At 46.4% G+C, this 23,161-nt stretch overlaps 1 protein-coding gene across 3 annotated transcripts in view; it reads right to left on the bottom strand.

The window, feature by feature from the left end:
- EDC4 (enhancer of mRNA decapping 4) overlaps positions 1–23,161 on the bottom strand; it is a 2,544,921-nt gene that overhangs the window by 2,432,131 nt on the left and 89,629 nt on the right. For all 3 annotated transcript variants that reach the window (XM_069603831.1, XM_069603839.1, XM_069603847.1), the window contains exon 2: positions 535–694. In XM_069603831.1, coding sequence (XP_069459932.1) covers positions 535–694 — 160 coding nt within the window. The remainder of the gene's footprint in view (positions 1–534; positions 695–23,161) is intronic.

Here is a 23,161-nt window from a genome sequence, read left to right as displayed (position 1 = left end):
AGCTGCTGCCTGCTTTATGTTCCTGATGTACAGGCACGTGGGTAGTGTCTTTCTTACTCAATAATAGACATTTTGTTTAACCAAGAGCCTTCAATGCAGCCAGATAAAAAGTGCTGGATGGAGAGTGGGGCTGAGTAGGCAATTAGCAGAAACACAAGCAGGCCATCAAATGAACCTGCGAGAAAGAGTTCACCACCAAAAAAACAGGCAAAATAGTAAATAAAGACTGAAGGCAAAAGTACTGGACATGTTACTGTAAGTTACCCACACACAAACCAACTACAATAAACAGCAATATGATCTACCCCTCACACAGAAAGCGCGTAAGAGGCTGCAATCCGTTTTACATGAACATTAAACACAGTATTTGTTTATTATTTACAGTTCAAGCATTAATGAAACAAATTACCTCCCTAGACCAAGCTCCTCTCACAAACAGGGCATGTACACCCCTTGCACTAGCAGAATATCCATTATTCATATGAATGACACATTAAAGACAAAAGCAGGTCAGTAACACAAAAATGCACTTACATGACTTGCTTATCCTGGAGGTTGACCATGGGAACATCGAGTAGGTTTGTGTTAGGCAGAGAAGAGCCGTCTCCTGCTCCTAAGGGGTCCAGAACCAGAAGTCCATTCAAGTCCCCATTGTATGAGCTGCTGGGATTCCGCTGGGCTTCACTGGCCGATTCTAGCAGAAACAGAAAATTAGCCTCAGAAATATCATAAATGGCTACTGGTTGCAAGAAGAGACATTTTTTAAGAGTTACCCTTTTGTAGTAGTTCGAGACCAAGGCAGAATAAAGAGGCAGGTTAAGCATTGTGTCTTTTGTATAGCCGGCACTGCAATGCCAACTTCTCACTGAAGTTAATAAGCAAGATGCTGCTGTAAAAAAAAAAAGGAGACCTACTGCCTGATCATGAGTTTGGCGTTAACCCCTTCAATGCGGCAGTAACGCTATTACCGCCGCATTTAAGGGTCCGCCAAATCACGGGCTTGGCGAATTTACCTCCAGCTCTGAGCTGAGGGCAAATCTGCTGCTATTTTGCTGATAATAACGCCGAACTTTCCCCAATGGGCCCAATGGGGAATGGGAAATTCCTGAATGGGCTCAATGGGGAATGGGGGACTTACCGTTCCGCCAAACCCGTGATCAGGTGCTAATAGCGCCAGGGGGTTTGGCGGTAGGGCTAATAGCACCTAACTCGTGATGAGGCACCTAGTGTTTTAATAGTCCAGAAAACTACTCAAAACATGGCTTTTTGCTCCAGATTCAGGAGGAAACATTTGGGAAGCAGGGACGCAGAGGAAAACATGAATCCCCAGGAGGAATCCATAACCCCTGTGTCCTCCGTTATCAAAGCGGGGGTGGGTGCGCACCGACCACCAATGTTCACACGCTGCCAATCCTAAATGGAACTTAGGGAGGTGATACCCCAACCGGATGAGCAGTGAGAGACCAGTCCTCCGACCAAAGCATTACCAGCCGCAGGGCAGGGGAACTAGCGGAAACCAGCTAGATACACAAACCACCAGAGTCTCACAAATAAAGGCTCCCACTACGCAACATGCCTGCCAACTAGGCAGACAAACTACAGTACAACCACAGAGGTTGGCTGCAGAAACGCAAAGACAAAGTGTTAAGAAATCGACAATATTTTTTAAAGAAAAACTAACCGTACCTTATAACCTCAACTTTCCGCATACACGCCATACAGAAATTCACACAACCACCTCTTTGCATAGCAATCTGCAAGCACTTCACCACATTGCAACAACATGACTAACACCACATAGCCCGACACAACAGAACATGGGAATTTGACAGCGACCCGAAGACCACACTTAAGCTCAGCGAACGGTGCAAACCGAACTGAGGCGGCCAATAGGACATCACATATCTCACTTCCCTGTTACCACTACACCCTACTAACACCCCTCTTCACACTCTCCTTTTCAGATGCGCCAGAGTGCCTGGAGACCACAGCAGTGGTGATGGTGCGCAGTACAAACACCTTTAACATTAACAGTTTGATCTTAGCACAGGTGAAACCCACCAATTAACTTCAACAGTAGCAATATAGTCCGTTTTTAGTTCTGTCCAGCTGTAAAGAAAAGGGCAGGAAAGTTAGCAGAGTATCCCTGTATAAAAAAATGCCCCCAAACAGATTTCTCAGGGTTATGTTGGGCTTTACACAATGAGAATCATACCAAAAAAAACACAGTCATATACTTTTAGTCGGTCGCATTAAAACAATACACTTCTTAAATGAACATCCTTCAAACTTGGGAGGCACGGCCTAATAACATTGCGTTATGCCTGTACAATTCTGCTCTGCCTAACCATGTAGCAATTTCTGACTGCAGCAGGTAGCGCCATCATACGTAATGAGCCACAGTCTGGTGACTGGCACCTAAATTACCCCTATTCTGGTTCTCGGTAGGAGTGCCTCACCCTCATGTGTGACGTGTCACTTAGTATATGCCCAAAGCAGATCTTAACCTCTCTGGCGAGTCAGTAGAAGATAGACAAGAAGACATGTTTCAAACTTAAGTTTTATTAAAGGAAATAATGTCTCACCTATCCCATGCTACTATGATGGTGGGTTTCCCTAAACTTTAAAATAAATAAACTAGTGTCAGTCAAGTTGTTTTACAGAAAACAGTCCACTGTGCGAACCGAATATACCCCATTATCTAACCCTACCACTAATAACAAAGGAAACAAAAACAGTCTTGGAAAATAGTACATCCCCCATTGCTTGGCTTCCGGTGACCTTTGTGTCTTTTGTTCTCCCTTTTCTTTCAAGCCTCAGCCTACTGGTACAGTTCAAATGTATCCATTCCGTTGTTCAGGAATAGGGGACGCCAGACCCCACACAAATATTTCAGTTCAAAGAGTTTGTTCCTCAGTTGGAATCACTGGTCCTTTAAACTGGCTACTTGTACAAAAGGCACTGGACGTCTGTTTAGAATAGTTTTCTGGTTCACCCTTGCAGGGTGTTTGTTTCACCTGAATTATTGTATCTGTTAGCTCAGCATGGGCCTGCTAGCTCTACACCCTGTCTCAGCTTGGCACTGTGCTTCTTCTCCATGGGGTACCTCGTTTCTCAACCCTGCACATGCTTTCCGCCCCGCTCAGACCATCTGGCAATCTTTTTGCTTTCACCCATCATGGGGTATTTTGTTGCTCAGCCCTTCGTGGGCTATTTGGCCTCAGGCCGCCGGGACGTTGTATTGCTCTCACCCCCTTATAGGGTATTTTGGTACCTCACCCCCCTCCTGCTCGGTCTCATAGCTGGTTCTTGGCGGAGGTGCTAATCGGGGGGGAGGCAGATTCTCTGGTTGCAGATTCACCATGGTGCCAACGTCTTCGTGCTTGGGTCTTCTGCTTCATTTCCTGCGTGGGAACTGCTAAACAACAGTGTGCTGCATCTACAATGGCTTGCTCGGCAATCCAGAGCTTGGGGGGTTCGGCAGCGTTTTCAGGCTCCATGTTTCCTCCACCCACCACACCAACTGCGTTCCCCTACCTCCAGGATCTCTTCTGTGCTCCAAAGCAGGCTTCTGATTTGCAACCTCAGGCTGGCTCACCCGGTCTCTGCATGAACCTCAGCTCACTTATGTTCCTTCTTGGAATGCGAGAGGCGACACCATTGGTTCTCCTCTTAAAGTGTAGAATTTAACAGAGTGGGGTCAGAAATCAAGCCATTGATTTTTAAAGAGCCCTGCACATTATTATACTGTTCAATCCCCATATACTCTGCTTTCAAGGGAGGTGTAGTAAAATCTTTATCTGCAGATTCCTCGTCCCTTAAGGGGTTAGTGGGGGCTCACTCCCAGTGACATCCTGCTTGCCTTGTCGCTGTGGGGAGGAGGATGGGTGTTGAGCACCACAACTCACCTCCCACCCAAAGGGGGTGTCCTCCACCCTTGAAAAGGGACGAATTTCCTGTATTCGTCACATCTCACAGCCACAAGCCATCTAGTTATTTCTCCATTTCTGCCAACCAATCATGGTTTCTTGTGGTCTTACCGCATAACCTTGCTAATTAGAGCTGCAGTGTTATTCTGCTCAGAACAGTTTCCCGGCCAGTGCTCACAAATACTGTCTGTTTCGATGTGACCAACTCACTCAGCCCTGTGTCCAGTTAGGGGCAAGGACCGGACCACAATGATGCAACAGGACCTTGAAAGTTTGTCTCTCTCATCTAGTGGTAATGAAGGCTGAGCAGTCAAGGGCAACTCTTAGAAGATGGGGACAAGATAAATTTAAACAGACAAAACATTCAATAATGAGGATAGGACATTCAGCTGGGCTCCCTTAGTATGAAGACGATGCGCAACATCAACAGAAACAACTATAACGGTCCAGGGCAACCACATGAACTTGAATGATGCAGTTAATCTGTCTCAATCCCATTCTGGGGGATGCCAACACCCTGTTGGACACCAATAAGAACAAAGCCACTACCCTTTTTCTAAACTCATGATGCACACTGGTTCCCTTACATCCCACCTATGTTAGGGGGGAATGCTCCGGATGCATTTTTTAAATCCACTGTCGCAACTCATCATCAAATCAACATGGTCTTGCCTTGGAGGGACCATTGTCTTCCGACTGCATACCACGCCAAACAGAGAGAATAGGCTTTTCACTACATCCTGAGCTGACGTAGCATCTCGACCAATGAATTGGAATGCCCCAGGGCTTATCCCGGTCCCCTGGGATATCATTTATATTTAAGACAAATGGCAGACTTTATTCAACAACATGGCCTTCACTCCATCAATTATGCGGATGACGTCCGAATATTAGTCAAGATGTCTGGTGACAGGATGTTGCCTCTTGTACACCAGGAGTGCTCGACAGCCATCAATAGATGGATGGCTATGAAATCACAAAAAATGTATCACAGTAAAACTGAGCTACTACTTTTTAATATGCATCAGAATCCTTGTAACTCCAGCTTCTGGCTGAGTATTTCAGCACATATCCCAAACATACGTGGAAACGACAACATTTTGGCATACTCCTGGATTTGAATCTAGGACCTCAAGACAACCGTGGTTGTAAATTCTTCCTTATTTTACCTACAAAACTAAGACATTTGCTTCCACTATTCTTTTTTAATCAAAGTTAAACGTTGTGAATGCCTTTCTCTTTTCTGCTGGATTTGGCAAAATTATATAAATGGGCTCCAAAAAGCTGTGGCAATTGTGATGAATCCAGTGGAGTCATCATTGATTCCCCGGCGGTAACCTCCTCTCATGTGGTCAGGGGACTGCAGCCGTTGATCCTAACCCTGGGGGCAGCTATATGAGGGAGGATCACCTGGGGTGAATCAGCCACCAGCAAGATGTCATGGCTTCATCTGTTGAGACATATCTGAAACCCTCATGGCCTATTGTCATGCATCCACTCCCTTTCCTATAAAAAAGCAGGGAAAACCTTTTCACCAAATCCATGGACCAACCTTAGAACTTTGGTCTGCCTCGTCAACCAACCAGAACTCACTTCCCTTTAAAAATGCTTATCCAAATTCCTTGAGTCAATCGTCCACAATGGCCTTTTTTTCATAGATTTCTCGAAATACTGGGACGAGGAAGAGGCATCGAGCAATGTGGGGTGAGAGTGACTACAAGCTCAGCAAGTGTAGGGTTGTCCAGAGGAAATGGTGGGCATCATGTGCATCCTCTGACAAACTGGCCTGCCGCCTGCTCCAAAGGCAATATCGGGTCTGTCCGCACTAAGAAGAGAGCCCACATCTAAGCCGGGTCTCTGCGGCATTTAACAACTTGGCCGAACTCTTTAAAATCTGCAAGGAGCCCAATCCTGCTGTAATCTACCTCTCCTGTCCGCTCGCAGGCCTTCTGCACGGCCCTGGCTTCACATTTAATCTATAAAAAAAAACGTATAAAAACAAACCCTCTCATCCTCTCCTCTTCTGGCTTCACTCTCTCCACTTCCTCTGGCTCCCCCTCAGCTGTCCACCCTCGCTCTCTTTCTTCCCTCTGTTCTCCCCCGATGAGATTTCTAGACAAATCCAATCTATGAAAGTCTCGTCAAAACCGGTTCCTCCCCGTTTGTCCAAAACCATCAAAGACCATATTGACACCCTTACTCCTGCCCTGGCCGACTTCTGCAATCACTCCGTCACCCCTGGAGCCTTCGCCTCCCCTCTGATGCACTCTTGTGCTCCCTCTTCTCAAGAAACTCACCGTCGACCCCTCCTGCCCAGCTAACCATCGCCCGATTTACATCACCCCTTTCCTGGGCAAACTCCTGGAAATGTTAGCCATCTCCCAGTTTAACCTCCACACCAATTCGGTTTGTTGTCTCCATGACCATCAGTCTGGCTTCGGAGCAGCCAGAAGAACGGAAACTCCTCTCGAACATCCGTGAAGACCTGCTCTACCACCTTGATTCTCATCTCCCCTCTGTCCTAATCCTACTCGATCTCTCCACTGCCTTCGACACGGTCAACCATGCTATCCTGCTCAACTGCCTCCGTGATAACCTGAGTATCACTAATCAGGCCCTGGCCTGGCTGACCTCTTTCCTCTTCAACCAACCCTCCCAGGTCCAACTTGGGTCCTTCCTCTCCTCCATCTCACTCTCCACTTGTGGTGCTCCCCAGTGGTCTAACCTCTCTCCCAGGCTTTTCAACCAATACCCGGCACCCCTCGCCCACCGCATTGCTGCTCTCTGCTCCAACTTTCAGTGCTATGCTGATGACACTCAGTTTGTTTTCAGGTTCCCCTCTGCCACCTCTTCTCCCCTCTCATCTGACTGTCTGCAATCCAGGAGTGGTGTGCCGCCAACAACCTCTGCCTTAATGCCAGTAAGACCGAGATCCTGCTCATCGGCCCTCATGCACCCTGCTTTCCTGTCACTCTTTGGCCGGCTTCCTTTGGCCCTCTTCCTACTCCCACCTGTGAGGCGAAGAACCTCGGGGTCATCTTCGACTCCACGCTTTCCTTTTCCCCACACATCTCTAATGTCTCTAAATAAAAAGTCAAACTACCAACTACACCTCCTCAGGGGTATTCTTACTTTCCTCTCCTTCCCCCAGAAGCTCGCTGTCTCTAGAGCTCAGGTTCTCTCTAGGCTCGACTAGTGCAACAGCCGCTTTCTAAAACTGCCTGCTACTAATCTCTGCCCTCTGCAACTCATCCAGAACCGGACTGTGAGACTTGTCCTTGGCCTCAAGCCCAGGGATCGTATCTCTCCAGCCCTGAAATCTCTTCATTGGCTCCCAGTGGCTGCAAGGATCAAGTTCAAGACACACTGCATTGTCCACAAAGCCTTCTGGGGCCCGAGTCAGCATTACCTTCAACTCTCCCTTTGGGAAAACATTCCTGCTCGAGCTCTTTGCTCCTCCACTTCCAACTCCCTCAAGGTAAGTCGCTTTTCCAAGTAACGAGTTGGTGGTAGATCTCTTTCTTGGGCTGCAGCCTCCCTCTGGAACAGTCTCCCTGCAACTTGAGAACCACCTTTCTGTTACGGAAGCACCTCAAGACCTTCCTCTTTGCTTCTGCCTTCTCCCTTCCTCTCCCTTGATGATCTGCCTGTTTTTGCAATGGGCTCCTGGCTACCCTCTGAATAGAGGCCCAGCTCCCTGCTCACCAAGCTGCATACCAGCACTGCCTCCTGGCAACCTTTGCACTTGGGTCTGTACCTAAACCCTACAGTCCCCTTTAACTGCACTTAGACACCCGTTGTCTGCGCTTAATTCTTTCACTTGCCACCTGCTGGCCGCACTGTTTTTGATCACTTCCTTCCCTCTCTGCTACACTTGCGTGTTTTCAATGTCACTGGGCCTAGTAAGATCCTTGTTTTGTCCTCATGTGTACCCCTCCATTGCATCATCATGCTCTGAAACACTTGTGTATGGGCGTGATATAAATAAAACATTGTAGCAAGCGTGCTAGTGTTTACTGGCATGCACTAGTGCCCAGGAAATGTAAGCAGCCTGAGCAGAGAATCAGGGACAGCTGCTGTGGCGACTGGCGAGAGAGTTCGCACCTCTTTGTGAGGAACGGAGAACAGAAAAGCTGGCAACGGCCTGGTGGAGGCAGGCGGTTCCCGGACGGAGAAGAAAGAAGTTGCTGCACCAGGACACGCTGCGGGAATGTCAGCAGCCAGCGAGTAACTCCTGGGCGTTGGCAGGTGAAAGCAAACAGTGCTACGCTTTGCAGAGCGAAGAGGAAAGCGGACGTCTCAAATGGAAGCCGCAGGGACAGGCGAACAAAGCAAAGGCTATCGCGAGAAGGCGACTGGAACCCTTCGTCGGAACACCAAGAAAAGACGGTGAGCCCACCCAGAAGCAGCGGGAACACCAGGGCGTATCAGCGAGCACGTCGACTGCCAAAAAAGTTGTGATTAACTTAACTGAGAGAAAGGACATATTGGGAAAAGGAGAATCAAGTTACAAACCCTTTTCTAATGTGTGAATGCGCACAGAGTCAATATAGGAGAAACAGAAAGGATAAATATCAGGAGGATGCATTATCCAACACAATATATAAGCAATTTTAGGAGTGGGCGAAGACCCTGAAAGAATGGAAGTCCTGGCAGGAGAGTACACCAGGCAATTTGTGTTAACCAAGAGAAGGAGCAACACAACCTGGCAAAAAGATATACCAGGTGTCCAGAAAGAATCCAAGATTACCAATCCAGACAGTTTTTGTGTAAGTATTGTAGTTGGTCAAGAGAGGCCTAAAGAACTGTGGTGTAAAAAAACCTCTAGGAGTAAAGAAGAATCCAGTGGAAGGGAACTACCCTCTGGAGCAAGGGCCTTTATCCGTTTATGAACACTTTTTTTAAACCACCCAAGGCTAAAGAAAGTTTCATTTTCATCTTAGAGTTAGATATAGTGTGAGGGTCAGTACTTTGGACACAGCACAGTTTTTTATTTGGACATTCTACCACAGACGAAACCTTAGTTTTTGGTTTAGGTATGGAAATTCCTCTTGGGACATGGTCAGAGGCATTTTCCCAACCCCTTGTATTTTCAATAAAAGTCTTTAACCACAATCATTGCTGACTTGTGTCCGAGTTTCATTCCCGACTCCTTACACAATGCTTCTCCTGAAGATCAGGAAATGTGTACATGTTTCGCCAGAGAGCAGTAAAGAAAAGAGTGCTGTCTAGTAACCCTCAAGACACCTTAGATCACAGGGCAATTGCTTACTTTCCATCCTAAGATTTAGGAAATCCAAAATCTGACGCAGATCATTCTCTTTTCAGGCTGTTAAATGTTAAACAGGAATATACTTCCATAATCTCTCCAGTTGAAGAACAACTTATTCTTTTTTAAGCCGTAATCTTAAAACATGGCTTGTCAGCAAAGTTCTGTCCTAATTGTTTGACTCGGACATCTGTTTATTACTGTACAGAATGAGGTTGCCGACGGGTGAGTAGAGTGTTTTTATAAAAGACAAGTACAAATACACAAGGTTCCTTTCAGTGAGGTCTGTGAATGGGGGGTCAGGATGAAAGAGCGTCTCCACTGCTGTTTTCGCCGCTTGGTTTCTTGTGCCAGACACCATGCCAGCTAGCCTCCACAGCACACTTTAAAACAAACTGCACATGCTTGCTCCCACCGTCTGGAAGATATTCGCCCCAACCTATACCACAAATGTAATAGTTGATTTAGCTCTAACCTCTATGGTGAGTTGACCGACCTAAAATGTTAATGTGTGAGGGGGTGAGAAGCTAAGCAATGGGTCTCTCCAGCCGCTACCAGATGTGCCTCCCAGAGGGTGGAAGGAATGGGTTCCCACAGGCTTGCCACCCCACAAAGGCGCATTTAAAGATGTTGCGGGGCCTGGTTCCCAAAAGACTGAGGGCAATATCTCCTAGTATTCGGACCAGAAGACTATCATGCAACCTTGCACAATATTTCCCCCACATGGTTTGAAGAAAGATTCGATGAGCAGGAGCTAAAATCAGCTCCCAGGTATCGTCATCACCCAGTAGGCAGGAGCTACCATTGGGGAAATCGGGATTGAGTAGACTCACTGAAAATCTAACTTTGCCATGAGATGCACACTTAACTTTTTGCCCATTATGTATACTCAATTATATTTAAATGTGTCCTACATGCTTCAAGGCTCCTCTTTATTTACATTCTCAAACATTCAAAATTAATTCCACATGTACATGTTTGTAGTGCACCAGTAGGCTTGGAGAGCCAAAAGTAGTTCCTGGTAACTATAGATGTTATGCCAACCAGGCTCTCCTAGGGTAAAAGCAAGAGCTAAACAGCTCGAGCAATTTCCAACCCTTCCCCAATATCTGAAGGGCAACTGACGGGCACTGCAACGTTAGTTCCCAATGTTAAAACCCATACTTGTAAGGAGACCACTACAGCATTTGGAAATCAGAATGCCAAGTACAGGTAATGTCAACAGAGTTCCCGAACTTAACCCGCAAAGCACTTGACCACTGCGATCCTCGCAGTTGGCAGCCACCATTCTGAAGACATGAAATGCCGGCTCTCTCACCAGAAGGACTCAAAGATGCTGCTGACACTACAAGGTGCATTTCCAGTCTCAGAATGAACATGTGAGGACAATTGCCCGATTTACCAATGCCGGAAAAACAAATATAGGTATGTCAATGTAATTTAGAGTAAATGAACTAGGAAGCAATCCAAATCCCCGACACAAACCTATAATGGTCCCACCTAATGCCAACGGCAGGAACATGCATTAACGCCTCACAGGAGATATAAAAAGAGGGAACAAAATGCTAAGAGGAGAAAGATATTTAGGGAGAAGCTTGGAAGGAGCTGCCACGGTTCCAAACCAACCGTTCATATACGGGGAACCCACTAATTGGAGAGAAGTAGTCTATGCCTTGGGCACAATACAGCAGGTACTCTAGAAAGACTAACCTAGAACAGCAAGCCACAGGAGTGCAGACTGCTGAGAGTGAGGCGGATTAGTGAAGCACCCCGAGCCAAGCGGAAGGGAGCATGAAGGTGGAGTGCTTCCTGAAGAGGAGAGACCCATGGTAGGAGGGTGACGAGCCTAGTCGGCAGGAAAAGGACCCCGAATAAAACCGGTGAAAAACAACCATTTAATGCTGAGAAACCCAGTGTATAGGAGAGAGCCGAAAAGAAAGATGAAATCAAAGGTCTTGAGATGCCTAGATTTCGCAAGAAGGGTTCCATGAAACCAAGTGCATATTGCTGAAATCCGAGTCGGGGGGGGGGGGGGGGGGGGCTTAGAGGGGAGGTGCGGACTAGAGAAAGGAACCGGGGATCCAGAAACCTGCAAGAAGTATTCAACTACACTGCAAGAAGGAAGACCATACAGGGGCAGATACTGAGTAAACCCTGAAAAGGTCTAAATAGGACACTCTGTGTGTATGGAACTCAAGTAATGACAAAACGGCAGACCTAAGAATGTGTTTCACCACCTCTATTACTGCGTCCAATTGGTCAAGGTTGGGTTTAGATAACCACATAAAAAGGATTAGGGTAACTTCAAAGCTAAAATAAGGCTATATCTAAGCAAACCGTGGTCAGGCTAAGCAAATATGAAGTGTGTGGTGGTGGTTTGTTGAACACCGATGCTTCCAGTGCTCCAGATAAGATTTTGAGGTGGGAGTATTTTACTCCCTATTTTTAAACTTTGAGAGTAAATGTGATTTTAAGAGAGTAAAAATGACTTTTCTCCTTTGCAAGAGAGTAAAATGTATGCGACATCCAGCCAACGTGTGCAAAAACTGTATGGAAATTACTATGCGGCAGATTTCTGCATTTTGACAGAATACACCTTTCATTATTTCTCTAAAGTCTGGCCATTTGATCTCTCCTGTATATATTTAAATGTTGAAAATCACAAAAACCTAGCCAATTACGTAGTAATGCAAACATGAATTGTATTGTGCGTTTTGAGGTTCGATAGCAGAATTGTCTTTTGATGTTTAATGAAAGTCATTTCCTGGAGCTATTACTACTTAATTGTATGCCAATATTATGATACAACAGTGCAGAGAGGAAAGGACTCCATGCTAAATTCTATGTCTAATCTAATGGTCAAATGGGTATGTACATAGCGCTTTTGGCAAAGCGATGTAAACGGAACATATTCATCACAATTATCACCAAACCAAAGTCAGTACTCTTTTATCGACCTCGAAAGGATGAAAGGCTTAATTGGCCTTGCCGGGATTCGAACCTGCAACCTACAGATCACGCAAAGATTCCAGCAATGAGTGCTCAACTGGCTGAGCTATCTTATTGCCTAACATTCTTCAAAGGTCGGTTAATTGAGTATCAACTGAGGTATAAGAATCACAGAACCTAGATGTTGGACAAACCATTTATGAAGCGCCAAATAACGTTTACTATCTGGATTATCACAGGGACAGGTTTTGCTGAGTTTCTATTTCAATTAACAAGGACACTTTCATTTGTTTGTTTTTGAACAGCACTTGCACTTCCTGGAGAGTCAGGTGGATGTTTTAATTGTAGTCTTGAAGATTTGAAAGGCTAGAACACCGGTGATTGTCATTACACCAATCACTCACCCTTGAGCAAAGACTCTACTGCGACTTACAATTTATAGTAATGCACCCCATTGACTGCAAGGTTGAATGTATGTAAACTGGACTGTGCAGTCATCTTTTTTACACACTGTTTTTATAATTGGGAGTGTAAATTGAATTATAAGTGTAAAAATGATGTGCCTCCACATGATTATGCACACAGCACCGGAACTCTGAAAAATACTATTGTGCAATACTGGTTTCCTTTCACTGGAAAAAAGCAAAATTTGTTCCAAAATATTAATTCTCAATTGGAACTTATTTTTCCATCTTATTACTTATACAAGCCTAAAATTCTAGGAAAGTAAATATGCACAGTGCTTCTGTTTGCTCCATGAGCATCGTCACACAACACAGCTGAAGCTGAATGGAAAGAAACCATTCCTTTCATCACAGTCTGCAGTTTCATTTTTTGGAAGACTTGAGAAATACATTCCGTTTCAGGAGGTGGCTTGCAATTACATCCATGTAGATAAAAATCAAAAGCAGCCTTCTGGTTTCTGTTAAGTAACCTGACCTTTACACTGCCCTCTGCTCTAAACCTGTGTAAATGTACACAGGAAAATAATAAAGCTGTCGTATTTACAAGATTTTCATGCATAAAAAGGCTTGGTACGCACCTTATCTGGGGGCCTGGATGGTTCCCTCAAATAATAAAGTTCAAAAACATAATCTCACAAGTATTGGTCCCATCCTGGAGACACCCTTTTCTAGAAAACTATATCCAAATGCGGTGGCCAAAACAAAGCCTCAAAATCCCTAGTATTTACCAGCCTTTAGCCCCCCAAAATAGCTAATCTAAAGAAAGTATTTTAAGGATTGACCCAAAAATACTAAAATACCAATATCCAACCCAAATATAATCAAAAGAAAAAACAATCCTTCATTGGAAATCTCCTTCAGGAGTTACAGGCTGGAGATTCCTTCAGCCCCTCTGCTTTCACCACACCTTAGGGCCTTTTCCAGATATTCAGTTACATAACGTTATCATAGATCTGGACAGAGCCTTGCAAGATTTGCTTTTAGGCTTCTGCATGACGTTCGGTTGCCCAGGATTCACAATAGGGTCACCCTGTACTGTAGGTTGCTCAGATTACAGCTACCCCCTAGACCTTTAGTTGCTCAGGTTTCGCAAGTGGTTGTAAGGATGCAGATGAGGAGACCGACACATGTGGGCATTGTGGTTGCTATAGATTTTTTTAAAAAAAAATGTTTAAGGTGAATAGAAGAGAAACCTAAATGTCCCCATTTCTATGAGGGGTTTCCCTGCCTTCTAAACTAAAGAGTCCACCGTCCTGTGTCAAAATCTCAAATTCTGTCCCTTACACTTACAACTTAAACTAGAATGTTGCATCAATGTTCTTAGTCCAGGAGAATTACTCCCTTCTCGTGGACTGGGCGACACAGTTATGAGGGCAAGTTCTTAACCAGGGGCAAGGACTCCCTTCCCCTGGTCAAAATTGTCCTCCAAGACAAAAGAAAGTTCCAGCCCTCATCTTTGGCAAGCACACCGATTATCTTGTAACACTTTGGATGAGAACGTCTTTTCAGCTTTGATTACCAGGAGCATGACTCCCTTCCCCTGGTCTCTTAACACAGTTCAACACCACCAGTGGTAATGACTCCCTACCCCTAGCCTCTCCTTTAACTGTGATTTCACAATTCAACAATTTCGGTCTTTCAGTTTGAGGGTCCAGGACCCAGGCTTCCCAGTCTCCAGACTATGGTGGTCTGGCCGACCTGGTTCACTCTCCTGCCAGGTACCACCACAGAGAGGATGACTTGTATTACTGTTCTCTTTTGAAAAGCTAGGGGCTCAATGATTACCCCTAACTGGGAATTCCTCCCCTTTATGGCTCTCAGTTTCTCTTTAAGCAAGTGGGTCTTTTGCTCCCCCAGCTCATATGATTTGTTCCTCTGTTACTTTCACGTGCCCCCAGCAGCCGGCCTGTGTGCTCCAGTACCTTCAGGGATATTCCTAGCAGGCTGTGGTCTGTTCTGGGGTTTGTGTTTGGGTTGCTCGCATCTTCCTCGACCCTTTGGCTCTGCCGCAGCCTCCCACTACAGTGCTTGCGCCCGCTTTGGTTCTCACGGTCCACCCTCTCCCTTCTGCCGAGCTTCTGCTTCACCAGTTTCTGAAGGGGTCCTTCAGTGTACAACCATTACTTTACGCGATATTCCTAGAGCCCCTGCTTACTAGGATTAGGGAGTCTGCGGTTATTGACGCGATTCACAATCTTCCGGAGGTAATTCAAGAATTAGAAAATTTTGGGGCGATCTCAGGTCTGAAGCATAGAAATAATTCAGAAATCCTACTCCTCGCAGGGGATAGAGGCGAGATCGAACGGGTGGCAGTCTCGCTGGGCTTAAAGATTCCAGATAAAGGGATAAAATATCTCGACATAACCCTAACTGGCAGGGTGGATCAGCTGTACAGGCGGGGGAACTATCCAGACCTTTTGGACAAAGTGAAGAGGGATCTGGATAGGTGGAACCCGCTTGCGATTACATGGTGGGGAAGAATTACCTTGGTGAAGATGACCATTCTTCCGAAACTGCTGTACTTCTTCAGGCTATCCCGATCATGGTCGCATAAACTTTCTTCAGGGCACTCACTAAGGCGATTTTCACCTTTATATGGAAGAAGAAATCCCAGAGGGTAGCTAGGGCAGTTCTAACGGCCCCAATCCTAGAGGGGGGCATGCCACTCCCGCACTTTTTCAGGTACTATCAGGCTGTGCAACTGTGGATCCTGTGGGAATGGATGGGTGAGCTGCAGCAAAAGGTTTGGGCCAAACAAGACAGGGAGGTGACAAGAACACCGCTGAGGGAGCTGCTTTGGAGGGGGGCCAGTATAGGCACCCAAACCTGCGCATTAGCGAAGTAATGTGGGCCACGTTGGACGCATGGGACGACCTAGCACGAAGAGGCACATTAACAGGGAGGGGTGCCAGGTCCGTTCACCCAAATGTTCGGAAACCCAAAAAAATTTCCTCTGGGGATGGAAAAGGGGGCATTTGCAAAATGGGAAAAGGCGGGGTGTACGAAATTAGGAGAAATGATGCAGGATCAAGAGGTAATTTCTTTTGAGGCATGCAAGAGCAGCCTTGGCCTTAAGGAAACTGATGTATATAAATACAAGCAGCTCAGGCACTGGCTAACAACCCCTTCCATTTGTCAGGCGGCAACAAGGGAACTTGCACAGTTTGAAAAGTTTACGCTGACTGATTCTGGTACCAAGAAGCTAGTGTCAGCACTCTATAGGCACATAAATGTGCAAGGTGAAACGGTCAAGTGGAACTACATTGTAAAGTGGGAACAAACACTGGGAGAACTCATTAGTGATCGGCAGTGGGAGGAATTATGTGGAAAAAAAACCAAAACTGACCCGCTCTGTCCAAATGAGGGAGATGTGGGTAAAGGTGGTGATTCAATGGCACCTCACTCCGGTGCGGCTGAACTCGATGTTTCCAAATAAGTCCAAATTATGCTGGAGAGAGTGGGGGGGAGGGGTACATCGAGACACATGTGATGGAACTGCAAAGGGATTCAGGGCTACTGGGCAGAAGTGAAGGCGCAGATGCAGATGTTTCCCAATGTGGCCCAAATGGGGGAGAAAGTGTGGCTGTACGGGATTAAAGACCTGGTAGCGAAGAAGCTCACTAAATCACAATGCAGGGGATTTATGGGCCTGCTAATAGCGTCTTGGGCGGCTCTGGCCCAGGGTTGGAAACAGCAAGATCTCACTCTGATATTTGGTTGGCTCCAGAAGGTCTGGACTCTTGTAACAATGGAAAAATTATCCCACACCCTGCAGGGCACGGGGGCTCCTTTGTGAAAGACTGGGGGGAGGTGTTGAATTACTTGCAATCGGACTACATGGAACAGTGGTGTCCACACAAAATAAGAATTTTGGACATTTTCGCGGTATGAAGGACCCCAGCTGATGCAGAGAACTGATCTTCCAGAGGGTGGGAGGGAGGAGGGTATGTTGGAGCGGAGAGTGTTTGTGTGTAGTGGTTTATGAAAATAATAAACATGTTTAAAAAAAAAAAAAAAGAATGCAGAGACGAGGAATGGCAAGAACCACTCCGGGACCGAGATCCCAGGGACTCCTTCCGACGAGGAGAGTCGCCCCTCGAATCGTCGGTGGACATCCCCTTAGCAGCTTTACGGGACTTACTGGGTTTATAACCCCTACCTACCTGAAGCTTCCCCTTACGCTCCCGCAAGGCCTTAGCAGTCAGCGACTGGCATTTGGAACAGTCTTCGGTTTCATGACTCCGACCCAAGCACCAAAAAAACGATGCAGGTCCGTAATCGACATCTTAGACTTGCAGTCCCGGCAAGTCTTAAAGCCAGACTGCGGAGTTGCAGGGGTCAAAGAAGATATATTCAAGAGGAATACATGAGGCGCGCCGAGTCTCCAAAGCAAACACATTTGCAGAAAAAACGGAACTGAGGCTACTGGCGACGTGCGTCCTATTTATAACATCCGGTGACGTCGCCCTTGACGGAGGCCTTCGAGGGACATCGACCCGATGCCATCGACGCAGGCTGCTGAAAAACTTTGGAAGTAACACAGCAGAGGACACTAACATGTCAAAGATGTGGAATACGTTGGGAGGACACAATCCATTCGAAATGAAGGTTTAACCTCGAGTATTACTTTATATTAATGGAAATAGTGTGAGGAGGCTTACAAGAGAGCCTGTAACTCACCCTGCGGACTGATGTGATAGCCACTATTAGGACTGTTTTCAGTGTGAGGAACATAGGACAAAAATTCAAGGGATCAAGAGGAATGCATGTGAGGAATTTTAATACTAGATTTAAATGCCAAACACGGACATGAAATAGGACTGGGGGGGGGGGGTACACGTTAGTGAGACCCTTCAAGAATTGTACAATTTGAGGTATCTTGAAATAGGACACTTCTTCAGGCAAGCGCTTAAAGATAGAAAGTGCTGCTAGGTATCCTTTTATTGTAGCAATCTTGAGCCCCAGATTACCTACATGTAACAGGAAAGAAAGCACCATAGGTGTACCACATAGGAATGGATCCACATTCCTATCCTTGCAACAGTTACTGAACTTATTCCAAACACACTGGTACAAGGATTTTGTTGCTAGCTTTCTAGCTGAAAGCAAAATCTCCATTACATCATCCGGGAGGTCCCAATCCTTGTATCTCAGCCTCTCAGAAACCATGCGTGAAGGCTGAGTGTCTCTACCTCTGGATGGAGAAACTGACCTTCCTCTTGCGAGAGAAGATCCTCCCTTAGTGGAAGACGTACTGGAGGGCAGATGGACATGTCCGGAAGGTCTGGGTACCACGTCCTCCTGGCCCAATCAGGGGTAAGATCATGGTTTTCCTGAACTTTCTCAACCTGCTTACGTGAGGAATCACGGGGACTGGAGGAAACGCTTACAGGAGTGTAAACTCCCAGTCCCTCTTAGAACGTGTCCCCTAGACCCCTTGAGCAGTACTGATCGCACTTCCAATTGACCTCGTCTCGAACAGATCCACTTGAGGGGTTCCCCAAAGGGTGAAGATCTATTGAAGGACTTCCAGAGCTAGTTCCCACTCGTGGGATACTGTGCTCTGCCTGCTCAGAGCGTCCACCGCCGTTTTCTGCTCTACGGTTAGGTGAACTGCCAACAGATCGATTCCTTCTTGTATTGCCCAGAACCAGAGCCTCTCTGCACAGTGGTAGTGACCTTACACCTTCTCTCTTGTTGAGGTAGTACATGGCCTGTGTTGTCTGTCATTATAAGGACATTCTTTCCCCGTACAGCGGGCAAGAAGGCCTTCAGCGCTAGTCCGATTGTCCTGAGCTCCAAAAGGTTGATTTGTAGTTTGGACTCCGATGGAGACCAATGACCGCTGATTGTCAGATCGTTGGTGTGGGCTCCCCACCCCGTGAGTGTGGCGTCCGTCACTACCGTTCTCTATGGCCATGGTTGCCAGAAAGATTCTCCCTTGAGAATATTGTCCTTGCAAGCCCACCATAGAAGGTCTTGAGCCACTCTGCTTAGTACTAGCAGATGATCTGACATATTCCCTGAAAATTGGGACCACAGAGTCCTGAGGGCCCATTGAAGGGATCTCATCCTCAATTTGGCCTCTGGCATCAGAAAAATGCAGGATGCCATGAGGCCGAGCAACCTCAGAAAATCAAAAGACGGCAGATGCTGGGAATCCTGGAACTTTACCATCTGCTGAATGTGTTGAGCTCTCCCCTCAGGAAGGGAGGCGAGGCTTTCCCAGAGGAAGTGTCCAGGACCGCTCCGAAGAATTGGAGTCTTTGGAATGGTATAATATGGGACTTCTTGTAATTGAGGGAGAAGCGCAGTCTGTGTAGGGAGTGGCAGGTGATTGAGATGTTCCTGGGCTTGTTCGGGTGAACAAGCACTGATCAACCAATCCTCCAGGTAGGGATGGAGATGAATCCCCCCCCTCTTCTGAGACTCGCTGCCACAACCGCCATCAGTTTGGTGAGAACCCTCAAGGCGGAGGTCAGCCCGAATGGCAGAACTCGAAACTGATATTGAGAACCGCCAACCGCGAACCCCAGATACTTTCTTGGCACATGAAAATAAGCATCCTGAAGGCCCAATGATATCAACCAGTCCTGGAGTTGGAGAACATGAAGGATCTGAGAAAGGGTAACCATCTTAAACTTGTCCTTCCTGAGGAATTTGTTCAAATTTCTGAAGTCCAAGATGGGTCTCAATCCTCTGTCCTTCTTGGGAATCAAAAAGTAGGGGGGGAATACCAACCCTTGTTCCTCTACGCTACAGGTACATGTTCTATTGCACCTTTCTCTAGCACGGTTAAAAATGTCCTGCAACAGGAGCGTGTCTGGAATTTTGACAGGGTTGTATCCCGGTGGATGGTCCCGAGGTCTTTTCTGAAAATAAAAGGCAGTAACCTTGGGCTACTGTTTCCAGTACCCAAACATCTGAAGAAATGCCTCACCATTCATTCAGATGCTGAGAGATTCTGCCTCCCACCGGGGTCTTGTGGTTCAAGACCTCAGAGTGGCTTAGAGGCGGCTGCAGTAGTGGCTGAAGGGACAGTTGCCGCTGCTGGGGCTAATCTAGCCCCCATTCCTCGTCCACCACAAGAAAATCTCTTGTCCTCTTTGACTAGCCTGTCCTCTTCTTCTTCCAAATGAGTAATAAAAACAAAAAGGACGACCCCTCCAGGAAGATGAGCCCGAGTAGGAGTGTTGTTGAGGTTGACATATGGAGGCGCTAAGTGATTTAGCCGCCGCCTTAGAGGTCTGCAGCTTCTCATCCGCCTTGCTGCCGAACAACCTCAAGCCTTCAAAGGGCATATCAAGTAGTCTGGCCTGCACATCCGGTGCAAAGCCCGACTTTCTCAGCCACGCAAATCTGCGTAGCACTGTGCTAGAAGCCATGGACCTGCTGATGCTGTCAAAAGTGTCCAGTCCTGATTGGAGACATTCCCCCATTGCCTCCTTTCCGTCTTTCACAATAGCCAGGAATCCGTCTCTTTCCTTGCCTTCCGGAATGTGCTCAGCCGCCATACTAATACAGTCCCAAAGGGTGTAGGTGAATCTAGAAAGGATGCAAGTAACGCTGCTTCACTTTAAAGCCATACTGCTTGAAGAAAAAATCTTGCGAGACCATGCATCAATTCTTTTATCATCCCTACCGGGGGGAATTGATGGGTAAGCAGACTGCCTTGTGGTGTAGCTGCTTGGACTACTAAGCTTTCAGGTGTCGGGTGCTTAGTTAAGTAGTCTGGATCAGATAATGATGGTCTATATTTTTTTGCAACATTTTTGTTTACAGCAAGTCCAGATTCTGGGGTCTCCCAATTAGCTATGACCTCCTTTTGAAGGGCTGTGTGAAAAGTTAGTGTTGGATCTTTGAGGACCCTGGCTCAGAATATCTGTCACATCATCTTGTTCGTATGTGGGTGAACTTCTGTTCCAGCCCATGAACTCTACAACCCTATTCATAATGTTCCTGTATGCTGAATCAGCATGATCAGTTGGGTCAGGTCTGCAGAACTTCAATTCAGGTGAAGTGTCTATGCCACAAGCTGATTGGAGACCGTCCTAGAGATCAGACATTTTAGATTCTGGACCAATTAGCTCTTCAGGAGCGTCTTTTGTTCCATAATTCAATCCAAATGGGTAAGAATCCTCTCCAATTCTCTTCGAAGAGGTCTTCAACGATTCCCTCCTCACTGCCAATTTACCTTGCTGTTCCTTGAGAGCTTTAGACGTCATGGCCTGACAGGACCCGCATTCATCCAGCCTATGGTCGGGACTCATGCACGGCAGCATAGGCAAACTCGATGGGGGGGGGGGGGGAATCAGTGTTCGACATCTTCCCGCAATCCTAGCATCTTTTTCAAGCCAGTTCTTGGGGTAGAAAGATTCGAAGATGAAGACACCTTGACGAAAGACTGAAGCGCTGTTTTCAAACACACGAAGCCAACACTTTTGGAAAAACGGAACTGAAGCCAACGGGCGCGGCTCGAGCTATTTGTACTACGGATGACACCAACGCTCTAAGGCAACCTTCGAGGGACATCGATGCCACACCATTGAACACAGTGCCCTCTGGGGGGGCAGGGTGGGGACATTTTTTTCCGAAGCAGCAAAGCTGTTAAGAATATCAAAGATGAGGAATACGTGGGAGGACAGATTTAGAGTGAAAGTGAAACTTTTTTCTTTTACTGAGGATTCCCAGCCAGATGACGGGGAATATTCGTGAGCATGTGAATCCATGCCAGACACCATGCTGGAGAAAGAATGGTTACATTTTTGTATTCAGGAGATGGGCGCATTATTAAAATGGTCAAGTGTGTGAATAAATACTTCTTACACAATCTGGTCAATGATGCAGCTTGTGGGTTTAGAGTCCAACACGTTAGATAAAAACTAAAGTGCACCCTTTGTCCTCAGTGCAGTCTGCTCCTTTTCTCTTTAGATTTTAATATCACTCTGCAGGCGGCACTATGGGCAATACTTAATTGTTGCAGCACTTAACTTAATCATTACAGTCAGCACAGATATAACAAACGTCTGCATTTTTCGACCAGCCAGAAAAAACCCTGATACACCGACCGTTCCAACATTCAAACAATTAACACCACCCAGTCATTGTGGAAGGCCTCGAAGTCGGACCAAACCTGGGCCAAACACACACAAAGTGTTGTGGTGCAGCACCACTACGTCCCACCCACCACCGGAAAAAATATTTTAAAAGTAAAAACTTACCCATGAGCGCCAAGAGGCCCTGCAAATGGTGTATTGCTACCCTTAGCAATACCACGTAACACACGCTCAGGTCTCCTTGTTTGCAAACTAAGCACTGAATACATTTCTTCTTATCTTTAGAGCCTCTATGTTCCTGGTATCCAGTTCCATATCCCTTCCTGTTTTCAATACCTGCGTGTTGTTCATGATTTGGGCTTAACTTCGTGTTTATGTGGGCTTTATGGGTCAATTTTGCTCCAGTGATTCACTTTGAACATCCAGCTGGAGGACTTGCAATTGAAGGGGAGATTGTGTTAGGATGCAAGTAAGTATTCATGGCCAAGTAGAATATCTGATGACAGGGCTCGTAGCTAGTGCCCGTCAAAGAACTTGGTAGAGGGCTAACGTATTACCTAGCAAGTGAAGATTTGAGACCCGGCACTTAAATTAGTAAAGGAAAGCAAAAAGAAAGCAGACATTTTACATTTGCACAGTCCCAGTGACTCCTGTGGGTCCAATGATACAGACAGAACATGCTGTGGCAAAGAAGATGGCATGTGAAGGGATGAAGTAGGGAGAGTGAATGGTCCGAGGGGGAAAGATAATGGAAGGAAAGGTATGAAGGAAAAGGAGGGACGGAAGACTGCAGTGTTACACATTTGGAGGACACAAACCTTAGTTAGCTATGAGCCGATTGGAATGGAAAAACAAATATTTGGTACCTTTCAAAGGGACTCATTTACAGCAAACAGCACAACTACTAGTCAACCCCCTCCCCAGGAGCCAACTTACACAAACCAACTAATGATGGAGAAAGAATATGCAATAGACATTCAAACGTGAAACCAGAAAATGCACAAGACGGTTGCATTTTGGTAGGAAAACACGTATATCAAACACACAATTCAGAGCTTATTTTGAAAAGCTAGCTTTCTAAGGCGCAGTTTTGCCAGACTTTACACCGATTTGATCTTGCCCTACCTGCCTTTATACCGGTTATAGCCACCCGTACCATGAGGCGTGGCTTTGCTAGACTATGCTTTTCCAGAACCACTTGTAACCTGTACGAATGGCCCTGCACTTACAGAATGTTCAATTCACACTCGCAGTAACTAGAGCCCTGATGCCTGAGGGTTTGGTGCGCTGCTAGAAATGTACAAATAAAATAGTCCTATTTATACAGATTCCTCATTAAAGTGGGGTAGGCATCATATTTGCCCTTTGCTGGACTTTCGCATCTGTGTGCTGCTGCAGCCCTGATACATGTTAAAGGACATTTGGCTGTGCACTATCACCACCGAAGTGGTCCCCTGGCGCTCTGGCGGCTTTGAAAGAGGAAGGGAGGGGGGG

Source organism: Ambystoma mexicanum, chromosome 1p (genome assembly GCF_040938575.1).
Source record: "Ambystoma mexicanum isolate Mex_15411 chromosome 1p, UKY_AmexF1_1, whole genome shotgun sequence".
Lineage (NCBI taxonomy): Eukaryota > Metazoa > Chordata > Amphibia > Caudata > Ambystomatidae > Ambystoma > Ambystoma mexicanum.
The sequence above is the reverse complement of the archived record's forward strand: the minus strand, read 5'-3'. Positions and strand labels throughout refer to the sequence as shown.